The sequence below is a fragment of the Nematolebias whitei genome, chromosome 18 (assembly GCF_014905685.2).
Source record: "Nematolebias whitei isolate Nwh7 chromosome 18, NemWhi1, whole genome shotgun sequence".
NCBI classification, from domain to species: domain Eukaryota; kingdom Metazoa; phylum Chordata; class Actinopteri; order Cyprinodontiformes; family Rivulidae; genus Nematolebias; species Nematolebias whitei.
Genome location: NC_056515.1, coordinates 20,825,583 through 20,838,846, shown reverse-complemented (window position 1 = coordinate 20,838,846; position 13,264 = coordinate 20,825,583). Strand labels below are relative to the sequence as shown.

Here is a 13,264-nt window from a genome sequence, read left to right as displayed (position 1 = left end):
TTTGTGCACCTACACCTTGATAGCATTTTTGACATTCTTGTTTGCACATCACCTGAAGCTCAATCTGTTTGGATGGGGACTCTAGGTGGAGCCATTTTCAAGTCTTTCCAGAGATGTTCAATATGGTTTAGATCAGGGTTGTTTGCAGATCCACTGTAGGACACTCACAGAGTTGTCCTCAAGTCACTCCTGTGTTCTTATCACTTTGTGTTTTGTCATTGTCTTGTTAGAAAATGGACGTTTGGCTCAGTCTGAGATCTTGAGCAGCGTGAAACAGATTGTAGAAGCATTTGTTATTTGCACCATTCAGTTTTCCCTCAACCCTGATCAGTATCCTGTCCTTACAGCTGAAAAACACTTCACACAGCATGATGCTACCACCGCCATGCTTCACTGTTAGGATAGTGTTGGACAGGTGATGAACAGTGCCTGGGTTCCTCCAGTCATTACATTTAAAATTGAAGTCAAGCAGTTTAATCTTGGTTTCATCTGAATGGAGATTCTTGTTCCTTACACACTTAAACCTCCAAACAGGCCTTCAAATGTTGCGTCAAATATTAAACATGATTTAAATGCACTTCTTCTATCCAGCCACTTTGCCATAAAGCCCATATTGGTGAAGATATGCCATTGTGGTTGTTCTTTCAAAACTTACTGTATTCTTGGCCTATAAGTTGGATTATTTTGCATAATGTACATGCCCTGCGATTTATAAGCTGAAGCAATATATTTATGGATTTTTTCCCATATTTAGAAACCAATTTTTGACTGAGATATGACCATTTTCATTCATTCTGACTGAAAAAAAAAGAACAGTACCACTTTCAACCAATAGATGGCAGCAGAGTAGAATTAGCAGCAAGGCATGCCGTTGTATCATGTAATATGTAAACGTGGCTATAATGACAAATTCAAAAAAGTTCAAGACAAAAACAACTGGACTTTATTTATCATACTTTATTGCCTTTGTCTTGAACTTTTTTGAATTTACCATGTCCTGGATGACTGAGAATCTTCACCAGCTATTAATGACTCAATCGGCTTGCCATAGTACACATACACCCCCCCCCCCCCAATACACAAGCACACCTTCTTTCTGCGCTGCTTGGAGTGACCGTCAAACCAGCCTGCACTGCTTCACAGAAATGCAACTAATTTGACCATTAAAGTGCTTTTTTTTAAGTAAATGTTCAACTGAGACACACCTTTGTTATAATCTTGAGCAAACAAATAATTGTTTTAGGTGCTTTTCTTGTTAATTTTCTAAGAAAGGAGCAGCGTTCTTCCTTTCTGATTTCCTCCCTCTGTGCTCTGCCGGAGCACCGAGGCAGCGAATACTTTTGAAATACAGCTGATTTGACCTCCAAAGTGCATTTATTAGGCAAAAGTTAGACTGAGAGACACCTTTACTATAATTTCGAGCAAACAAATAACTTTTTTAAAGTGTTAATCTTGTTACATTCTTGTTAAAGTCCTCCCGTGCATGCTTCCGCGGCCGCCATTTGGCAGCTAATTGATTTTTGGCACAAAATCGGCCCACATTCCTGGGTTCGACCCACATTTCCGGGTTGTCAGCAGTGCCGCATAATAGATGCGACGTAAACGGCAAAGCAACACATTTATGGATTTTTCCACTTTTTAGACATGTTTAGACTGATGCGACATATACGGTGGAAATTACGGTATTCCCATCTTCACACAGACCTCCGAAGCTCAGAGTGAACATTCATTTCTCACTGAGGCCTCTCCCCTCGATTTCTCAGTGTGACCAGTTGACCAGAGTCCTCCTGGTTTGGCCAAATGTCTTCCATTTGATGATCATGGGCCCTGCTTGGAAACCTTAAGTGCACCAGATTTTATATAGTTTTCACCAGATATGTGCCTTGCAAGACTCTTGCAAGACTCTGAGCTCTGCAGCAATTTATTTGACCCCATAGCTTGTTTTTGGTAACTGTCTTCTAGAGAGAAGGTCTTCTACAGAGAGCTCTGCGACTTTCCAATACATGCCCAATCATTTTAATTTACCAAGAAGACTCTGATCAGTGTGTATAAACAGATTATTGTGATCAAGAGAAACAGGAGCTTTGAAAATTGATGTAAATGTAATATTTTAGTATTTTTCTTGTGAATGAATTTACCAACTTGATTCTATGATCTAACCAAAAAATCTAACTAAACAGACTAATAACTTAAAAATAAGTGATTAGCAGTTATTGTAAAAGAACAGCAAGGTTTAGATAATTATTATGAATGTCGAAGTAACAAATTGAAAATTGAAACACATTGAGTGACTTTGAAATAATTAATAAGCCACTCAAAAATTATTATATTCGACAGAAACACCAATTAAGTGTTATTAAGCTGAAAAAAACACCTAAATACTTGGGAATTAAATGAACGCCCATTAAAAAACAAACAAAAAAACAACTAATGCTATTATGTGAGTATCAGGTCACTAAATGACTGAGCGTATTCCAAATTTTCTATGTTTAAGACCAAATGAGTGTGGTGTGCTTTCAGCATTATCAGGAACTGTGCAGGCGTCAGTGACAGTGGTTTGATGAAGAAGCAGTTTAAAGAAACACAAAACACATGTTCTCCCTTTAACAGCCTTTCAGCACAGAACATAGGATCGATGCATCATTAGCTGCTGTGCTTATTGCTCACCCATATGCTTATACAGCAGCCTGAGCGAAACACTGCTGGTCACACTGTGCGATGGGGCAGTTATTGTGGATGCAGTGATGAGAGGGACCAAGCAAAACAAAACACAATGAAATACAGTTATTCTTTTAATTTGACTTATAACATTGTCACATAAAGCTATTCACCAAGGGGTTGTGAATAATCTATACTATATACTTTAAATATGATGAAGAAGCAGATGTTGAGTTGGATGATTCTGGTACAGATGTAGAACTGGACTAATGTCCAGGTCTCTCTTGTAAATGAGTCCTCATGGCTCAATGGGACTAACCTGTTTAAATATAAGTTGAATAAACGTCTCTAGTCCTGCTCAGTACACAATAACAGATGACTGATTGTAGAGCCACCATGTAAGTGAACATTTGTCTAATGCAGGGGTGTCAAACTCACTTAAAAAGGGGGCCAAAATTAAAACCTTTTTCAAACTAAGGGCCAGTTTCAAAATCTATATTAACTCAAATCAGATACCCAACATCTTTTCTTGGTCACAGTTTCCTCAACAAGAGTTTGGTTGGTCTCATTTAATGTTCTCTGTTGTGCTTTTGATATCACAATCCAAGATTACTGACAAAATTCAAGAGATAGACATATTTTACATTTCATATATCATCTTGGGCACCAGATAAGATGGCAAAGAGGGCCACATTTGGCCCCTGGGCCTTGAGTTTGACACATATGGTCTAACGTGTCTGGGTCTGATCTTTGTGAAATAACAGGATCTTGGCTGTGTATAACAAGACCGAACAGTACATGTGAAAAAAATCACCCTTTAATTTTGTCACTTTATGATCAATATTATCAGTAGCTGACAAAACTACCACTCTGGATGTGCTATCAAGTTCACATATTATCCAGTTACATGACAAAAAATACATCATTAGAACTTGCCACCTCGAGTGGTACCAATATCTGGTCTTGGCCTGTGAACTAACAGTCCTAAAATAAAACTAATATTATAATAATTTGAAACTATGGTAAGAAAAGTACAAGTCACAGCTTAGAAACTGTGACCTGACTGAAAAATGTTGGATTGTATACCTGGATTATTGAGCATGGACTTTGTCATTTATGTAACATTTTTGATCAATATGTGTGGGTGTGACTTCCATCCATCCATCCATTATCTTTTACCCGCTTCTTCCATTTTTGGGTCACGGGGGTCACTGGTGCCCATGTCCAGCAATCACTGTGCGAGGGGCGGGGTACACCCTGGACGGGTCGCAAGTCCATCACAGGGCCACATAGAGACAAACGAGACAAACAACCATTCACTCTGTCATGCACACCTAGGGACAATTTAGAGTTACCAATCAGCCTAACATGCATGTTTTTGGTCTGTGGGAGGAAACCGGAGTATCCGGAGAAAACCCACGCATGCACGGAGAGAACATGCAAACTCCACCCAGAAAAGCCCCCGGACTTGGGTTTGAACCAGGGTGACCTACTCGCTGAGAGGCAGAAGCTCTACCAGTTGTGCCACTGTGCTGCCCCGCTTGTTAAAATGTGTTGGATATTTTTGTTTCAAATCTAACATTTTTTTCTCCCAGTACTTTGCTTAGATTTGATAATTAAATTTGGAAGTGCCAACATTCAACCAATAAACTGGTGAACAAAGCACTCTAGGTGTTGCATCTGCTAAAATATGTTTGCATTTGGCAAGTAGTATTGGTCCTGATACCAGCCTCAAGTACTCGTAGTTGTACTCATAAACACACCCCAATACTTAGGACTGATACCACTTTTTTATTTCTTCTTCTACTTGCACGTAATCTAGGATAAAGAATAAAAATGTCTATAGTTTAGAGATATTTTAAGCTAAACATGTTATATTAAGACATAAGACTGTTTGCTGTATTCTTAATAAAAGAAATGTGTTTCTAAAGTCAATGTATAAGGTTTAAGTACTAACTTACCTTCTCAGTACTCACTATCTGCAAGTATCCAAACTGAAGTATTTCTACTCTGTCTCAGAAAACTAGTACTAAGACATCCTTATTATTGGCAACCAGTATTTGTGGCTTTAGACTCTAGTTCCAGGTTCATTTCATTGGTTGTAATTGTGGCATGTTGCTGTTTTACAGAAAATGGTCCCCAACTCTCAGTGGTGGCTGATCTATCCAAGGTGGTGTCAAGGCGGGGAGGAAATGCAACTTTACCGTGCAAGATCCACAGAGACCAATCACTGCCCCCCAATCCCAAGATGAGGATCAAATGGACTAAACTGACCTCAGACTACCTTAAAGAGGTCATCAATTATCTTATTACTGAAATATGTTTACTGTTTTATCATTCATTGTCGCATTTGACTTTAACATTAAGTTGTTTATTGCTTTAATCTACAGAAGAAAAAATCTGTCTCTAAAGAAACACAAAGAAAAATGTTTTAATGAATACAGTAGGTCTTAGATTTGTTCTTCTATTGCGCTGCAAGCCGGCACATAAGGAGCCATTGTTATGTACCACTACAGAAAGAGCTTTAAAATTAAGAAGAAGAAAAAAAACAACAACAACAGACCGGTTACATATTAAATTTAAGAGTGATGAATCTAATCATTCAGATTTCAAAATTTAAAATGCAAAGCAATCATCACATTTCAAAGTCAAACGTAAGTTTGTCCTTCAGGTGAAAGTTAAAAAAAAAGTATTTCAATAAATCTGTCTTTAGTTTATAATAAATTACAAAGTACTAATGGGTCTGTATTATTAGTTGGCAAGAACCATAACTCATAGGCAGGCAAAATTTAAAAACAGTTTGCACAACATTCAAACACTATAACCTGTTCAGTAAAATCAATTAATCAGTACTTTGTGTGTGTGACTGATTTATATTGATTTACAATGATCACTATTTGTCATGTCCAAGGCTCCCATATCAGATTTGGAATTTGTGGTTAGCCAACAATATCCAACTTTCCAAGTTGAAATTAAGACACTTAAGTTGCGTGCCAATTTTTTTTTTTTTTTTATCAAATCAGAGCTGAGAAATTCGGACTACAAATTGAACACATTAGAGAGACAGGATAATTATACACTTAGTGTTAAAACAATCTGCTTCTGAAATGAACTTGTATAGTCAAGATCAGCCTTAAGCAGTTAACATTGCTGAATTATCAAAGCCTGGCTCAAGCATCTCCACATGGTTACCACTAGATGTATTCATTCTTTATACAATGTCCTGTACTTTTCCAGTGTTTGAACATTGGCTGATCTTATAAAAATTACTCTGTTTTGTATTCTTCGTGTTCTAGGTGAATGTGTTTGTTGCCATGGGTTATCATAAAAAGAGCTATGGGCGTTTCCATGGACGTGTCTACCTAGAAGGCTCCTCTCCGATGGATGCTTCTCTGGTCATCACAGAAATCACATTAGAAGATTATGGAAAATATAAATGTGAAATCATTGATGGACTGGAAGATGAAACGGTGGTTGTGTCCCTCGACCTTGAAGGTATAACATTTGGGTTTATTAGCAGTTTAAAATAGGAAAGAATGAGGTTGTGGAATAAGTATGCAACGTCAGTAAGGTGTTATTCTACCACAGCCAGCTGCAGTCAGTCTACTTTTAGCTCCAGCAGTAAAGACTGCTCAGGGGAATGTCAACAGCAAGTGTGTTCTGTAAGCATTGTGTACATTAGTGTCAGAGCTGTTTTGTTAGGTTTGAGAATAGTCAGACACCCTTGTGTCAAAAGCACTGGCACCGGGCTGACAAGGAAACAGCTGTGCTTACTCAGCAAGACATGATACCATCAGGTTCAATAAAAAAAAGTGAATAAAACCTCACAGGATGAATCTTAATTTATCTGCCAGCTGTAACTCAATTGACACATGTCTGATTTTCCTGTTTTTGACCTTTCCATGCAGGTGTTGTCTTCCCCTACTTCCCTCGTTTGGGCCGCTACAACCTAAATTTTTACAACGCAGAGCGAGCATGTCAAGACCAGGATGCCGTTGTGGCATCCTTTGACCAGCTGTATGATGCATGGAGAGATGGAATGGACTGGTGCAACGCTGGCTGGCTTAATGATGGCTCAGTGCAGTATCCCATCAGAAAGTCCAGAGAGCCCTGTGGTGGCAAGAACACGAGGCCAGGCATTCGTAACTATGGCCTGAGAGATAAGGACAAGAACCATTATGATGTGTTCTGTTTCACTTCCTACTTTAAAGGTGAGGGAAGGTATTTTTTCACTTCATAGGTTAAGTAAAAAAAAATGCATTAAAACAGGATGGAATGGATCGTGCCACATTCATAAATGGCTACAAGTATATGTAAAAGAAGCATCTAAATGCTGGAGTTCCATGTGTGAGTCCCCAGTTAAGCTTCGAATGAAATGTTGTTTTTTAATACATTTAGAGTTTGCCTGCTATCCAATTCTGATAAGGGTCTATGTAAATAGGATTCAAGGGAAATCTTTGACTGTGTACTTGTTTAGTTAAAAAAAAAAAAAATCAACCCTTAATACAACTGATTGTGTATTTTGCGGGGCGGCTTAACGTAAAGTGGTTTTTACTAAAGGTAAAGACACAAATAATGAATTTCTTTATCTCATTACATAACAGCCTGTTGTTAAAATATGGCATAACTGTGCTTGCTCGTGGTTCATAGTTTGATTAGACTGACTGGTTGAAAAAGGAAGCATCTGCTAGGTCTTAGCACTGTTGTTATCTGGACTTTGCTTGCCTTTCTATGCTGACAAACTTCTTGCTTCTGCCTGCAGCTTCCAAGGATCTGTTATCATAAGATTAGAAGTCCAGAGTTGGACAGAGTATCCAAATGTTCAAGCAGTGTCCAAATGATTAGGGTAGTTCAAACATCTGATCATGGTCTTTCCTTTCACTGCCAATTGGATATTTTCCAAAACTGTTCATAATACATATTGTTTAAAATAACTGTTCATTGCCTACTTTATCTCACGTTAAGACCTTGAGATGATATCTGGACTTGCCCTATTCTGTCACAACTCAGGAAGGAAGGGGAAGGGGATGAATGAATGTTCAATTGTCTTTTCTTTGTTGTTCTTATCTTAATGTTAATGTTGACTTTCCAGGTAGGTTCTACTACCTGATCCACCCATCAAAGCTGACCTACGACGAGGCTGTCAATGCTTGTCAACAGGATGGTGCTCAGATCGCCAAGGTCGGACAGATGTTTGCAGCCTGGAAACTTCTAGGCTACGACCGCTGTGATGTTGGCTGGCTGGCAGATGGCAGTGTCCGTAGTCCTATCTCTCGCCCCCGACGACGCTGCAGTCACTCAGGAGCTGCAGTGAGCTTTTATGGTTTCCCTGACAAGAAGCACAAGCTGTATGGAGTGTACTGCTTCAAGGGCCAAAACTGAGCTACAGACGCTAACCTCCAAACCCTTACATATAGCACACAAGCATGCACAAACATACACACTAATGAACACAATAGAGGAATAAAAGTACCTAAAATGGGACTTTAATGTGTGGATATACACATTCACACTGTGATGCTTTATTTCATGAAAAGCTTAAGACATTAATGATGTTGGTTTGTATTCTAGGAATTATTTCTTCACAAAATATGGTTTACATATGTTTAAAGTTTATATGATTTAATAATTTAATCCATGCCTGGGTTATTGTGTAGGGTCAGGATTGGAATATATAGCTGCAGCAATACTTTGATTCAAGAATGAATGAGACTTACAAAAAAATGGAGAATTGCAAAATGACTCATGGTTGGACTAAAACTCTGGGCACTTACTTTGTTTTTGGTCAAGATATTGGAACGCTAACATGAACCCAAGATTAAAAAAAATTAAAAAAAGAAAGTAAGTAAACTTGATTTCTGTGACCTTTTGGCAGACTGGACTAGCTAGTGCAACTAGACTGTGTCTTGCCGTCCCGTCTTAACAAGGTGCTATGACTGGTACTTTGTACTTGATCTTTTCATCCAGTATTTTATGTTTTTGTACAAATGTGTTGGACCAAGCACAAGTGTTGTCAACAAAATGAGTGCAAAGTCAAAACGTCCAAATGTTAGCTTTATGCTTTCTAAGTAGAATGTGATTATCTCGAAACATATTCCTCGTAATGGGTATTTTATATATACGTATTGTAGAACTGTTTGTTGTTTTTGTCCCTCTGGTCAAACTATCCAACCATCCTTAGTTTACATAAAATATAACGGTGCGGAAAAAACTTCAGACGTCAGAAGAAAAATGGGAATTTTGCATGACACATTTAAAAAACGAGGTAGGTAGATAAAGCAAACAGCAGTACAATAAAATGTCTGGCATGAAAAAAAACATCTGGTATGAATAAGAATAATATGCAAATATATATATATATATAAAAAAAACCAGTATCGCTTCTGTCCAAGCTAAATTTTCCTGTAAATTATGACTTTGTGATCCTAACTCTGATTGGCTCGACCATCAGAGCATGTCAAGCAAACCTGATCCGAGTAGATCTACGCTCGCTGCTTTTCTTAATATCTTGGCAAACTAATACTTGCTTTATCACACTATTCCAGATACGTTTTAAAACAGGTTTGCGTTTTACTGCAATTGCTCCTCACAAATTGAGTTATTTGCAAAAGTTTTTCAAATTAGAGATTTAAAATAAAATCTGTTTCTGGTGCTTCCATGTAGACTGGAGACAGAGACGTTTTCAAAACTATGACCAGTCTACTCTTCTTGCTGCCCACTATTACTTTATGACCACGAAACAAACAAATATAGAGCTGTTTCTACTGTTTATTTTTGTTATTATTTTTTTTGGTGTATTTTGCATTATTTTGATCTCGTCACCATCAAATTCTGATGGTGTGTTGAAATGAGCAGAAACTGCGAGGAGACTACAGTATTGCAACAACTTTCAGCAAAATCTTTAGCTAAACTGAACGTGCTAACTCTCTGTACTGTATTTTGATATAATGTTAATGTGCTAGGTTCAAGGTGACAAAATGTCAACAACTTTACTGCTTTAATCCTCACTGAGCCTAAATTGTTTTTAATTAGATGCTTATTAGCTCAAAGAAAGCCCTTTTAGGAGTGTTTTACTGTAATTAAAAAGCACAGGCTGTTTGGTCATCACGTGTTTCCTACCAGTTTGTTAACATTTTGACATTGCCAACACAAAAATGAGTGCAGAAGACCAAATATGATCAATTGCTCACATTCATAAATGTCCTACATATAAGTGCACATCAATGCAATATGAATAGAAATCAGCATCTACTAATGCGAACACGTAATGTTACAAATAGGGATGCACAATATTTGATTTTTGACCGATATCTGATATGTTCAAATTTTATTTGGCCGATAACCGAGACCAATACTGATATATATTTTTCCTAGACCTGCTTCCAGAGCTTTCTCTGCTGTGGAATTAAAATAAATTTTTCTGCATGATCTTTGTCAGTTTGGCTTGCTACCAAATGCAGATGCTAAAAAGGGGTCTGAAAATGACGCAACACTTCAACTTTGATTATGTTTAATGTCAAATTATTCATTGACAGTGCTGTAGGACTTTGTTGTTGCTCCTCCTTACATCACTGACGCTGAGCAGCCATTGCAAATAGCCGTTGTGCTGTCACTTTAAAAAACGTCCACACTGCCAACATTTTCATTTCTTCTCCCACCGTGATCAGAGCAGGTAGGTGCGCGTAATGTCATAAGTGTGCTGGTGCTGCAGGCGTCCTTGTCACTAGGTTGTCATACAAAAACAGCGCCTTATTGGTGAGTTATTTTAATGGAAGGCCGATGCCCGATATTTAAATTTATCGCTAATATCGGCCGATACCGATACCATGCCAATAATATTGTGCATCTCTAGTTACTGGCTATAATTACATCAGTAAAAAACTAAACAAACAAACAAAATATTACAAAAAACATCATTATTACTCACATGTGGTAAAACTGGACACAGGAATCATTACAATACATGTCTTGTTGTAAACAAATAGCAATAAAACATCTAGCACTGATCTTGAACATAAGAATGAAAGCAGACATAATAATATAAATGACTATGGCTGAGATAAAATGTATTTTATTATTTCTTTTATTGTTTTTAGATTAAATGTTATATATCAAGATTAAATATTGGATCAAATGTAACAGTTTAAACCTAAAACGGCAGAATAAATTGAATTAACAAAAATATTAGTTAAAAAGTGCCTTTAATGTGGGGGAGAGGGAATGAGTGATTATGACACAATTCTACCTTTTTCACATTTTTGATCAATAAAAGCTCTAAAATAGAAAATCTACTTAAATCAAAACATCCTAATTGTTTTGTTTGGTAGTTTTTCTCTGAAAAATCCTGCATAAATAAGTTTTTTTTTTTTTTTAAAAAGGCAATTTGAGTTGTCTTTCTGTTTTTTATTCCATAATTATAATGTGATTTACAGGTTTGCATTTTATTCAACAGGTCAGAAAAAGCACAATCTACTCCTTTATTAGATCGTAGTCCCTAACAGGAAGTAGTTCACGTGTGTGAACACTTGTTTTACATCCTCTCCTCATTCGTACATGGGTTTACTCTCAGTTTCTGCTACACAGAACAAAAAAGAAGCACCCAACAACAGCTCCATTCATGTCAGGTTAATTACAAACTAAATTTTAAGTTATGAGTGCGCATAGTTTTCTGTTTAATGTGCTGGTTTTGCGTTGAACTGGCCAGTGAGCATGTCAGTGGTTGACTGTTGGGATGGAAACCAGCTGCCATCCAGAGGAGGATTCTTAGGTTGGCATCAAAACTGCCTGTAGAAAGCAGATACTAGGATTGCACAGATAGTTGGGATCATGCCAGCCTACATTTGAGCAGGCTGACAGCCAACCTGCTGAATGGGACAGAAATACAATACATTCACATTACCAGTAACTCCTGAATGGAGGCACCAAGGGTTTTATCCATATAAGGTTAACACAGAGACCCCAGAGTGCATTGATCCAGTATAACATCACAGCACTTAGTGCCAGTTGGCTCAAACTTGGGTTAAGGTCATCTACTTGGAGCCTGGTAGAGTTTTGTTTGGCGCCATCTTTGATAAGTCAACCTGCTGTTGTTCTTACTGAAGAACAGCTGGACAGACGTCGGAAAACAGCATGTTGCAGTGATCATTCAGTGACAGCGTAAAAAGGCTTTACTGATCCAAAAACTGATCCACAGCTGCATTATGTTCTGGCTTTGAACGATTTGCAGTTTGAGTTTCTAAGTTCATATGACTTCTGTAAGATTTAAAAGAAAGGAAAAAGTAAGACATTGGGAGTTGGTGAAAAGCCCGTCTGGTCCGTCCAAAATTAATATTCCCATTGGCATTTCAAATCACGTTTTTTTTTTTTTTTCTTTTTGCAATAATAAACCATAGAAAACCACATATATGAATGAGTGAAGTTTGAATTGAAGAGGAAGTGGTTGTTGTTGCATTTTTCAGTTTATTCGTGTATTAACAAGCTAGTTTCACCTGCTTATCTTCTCACATTCATTGTATGAACCTTTTCTTCTCTGGCCTTAAAACCAAAATCGTTATTTTCAACAACGTGAACTACTCCATTAAAGGTTTAAATAAAAAACTTTATGGCTCGTGTCATTTTCTTGTCGACTTTGTTTTATAAACCTAGTCGATATCTGCAGCATGAAAGAAACCATTAGCAGCCGAAAGACAGACGAACTTTAGAACAGTTCATAAACCACGACTTCGATACGACAACTTCAGATTAATGCCACAGTCGTGGAAGAAGAAACTAAAAGTCGGCAATGCTTCTATCGGCTGGAGCCTGGCTGTAATACACTTTCAGAGGGATGTTTGCAGACGTGTAGTTTTTGAGGAATGCACTAATGTTCTTGGCATGTTCCCAAAGGGAGGGGTATTTTACACAAAACACCAGGGCCATTCATGGTGCTCCTTTCACTTGATCCTGTAGCTGAAATGAAGCTTTCTGCCAAAGTAAATGCCCGTTTTAGGAACTAAGTGACGGCATTCTGGTGACGTGTTGGTTCTCGTGTTGATCTGTAGACTCATACTGGTTCCATCAAGGATGTTTGTTTATATATAACGAGGTAGAATAATGTAAGAGCCAGGACTCAATTTATCTAGATTCACACAAGATGCGTGTGGATAAGCCCAATGTTCTCTACAATGTTTCTGCACAAACTGGATGATGTCAGGGGTGAATACAAGTAAGGGAACTCAAATCTCTCTTGATTAGATTCATGCAGTGTAATCTGTTGTGGACATTCAAGAAGTCAAAATCACAAACTTGTTTAGTTTAAAAATGGAAAAAAGTAACTAATGCATTTTTTTTCCTCCATTTTACCCTTTTTTTTCATCTTTACCTGCATCTTCCTTTCTGTTTGCTGGTGCACGTGTCCAGCAGTCGCTCTAGGAGGTTGGGGACACCCTGGACAGGTCTCCAGTCCATCACAGGGACACATAGAGACAAACGAGACAACAAACCATTCACTCTCTCACTCACACCTAGGGACAATTTAGAGTTACCAATCAACCTAACATGCATGTTTTTGGTCTGTGGGAGGAAACTGGAGTACCCGGAGAAAACCCACACATGCACGGAGAGAACA

The 13,264-nt window shown here is 37.9% G+C and overlaps 1 protein-coding gene across 1 annotated transcript in view; it reads left to right on the top strand.

The window, feature by feature from the left end:
• Window positions 1–8,525, top strand: part of LOC119424949 (hyaluronan and proteoglycan link protein 1) — an 8,904-nt gene extending 379 nt beyond the window's left edge. The window contains exons 2-5 of the mRNA XM_037692470.1: window positions 4,788–4,951; window positions 5,955–6,153; window positions 6,567–6,869; window positions 7,751–8,525. Of these exons, the coding sequence (XP_037548398.1) occupies window positions 4,788–4,951; window positions 5,955–6,153; window positions 6,567–6,869; window positions 7,751–8,040 (956 nt within the window). The 3' untranslated portion in view covers window positions 8,041–8,525. The remainder of the gene's footprint in view (window positions 1–4,787; window positions 4,952–5,954; window positions 6,154–6,566; window positions 6,870–7,750) is intronic.
• The last annotated feature ends 4,739 nt before the right edge of the window (window positions 8,526–13,264 follow it).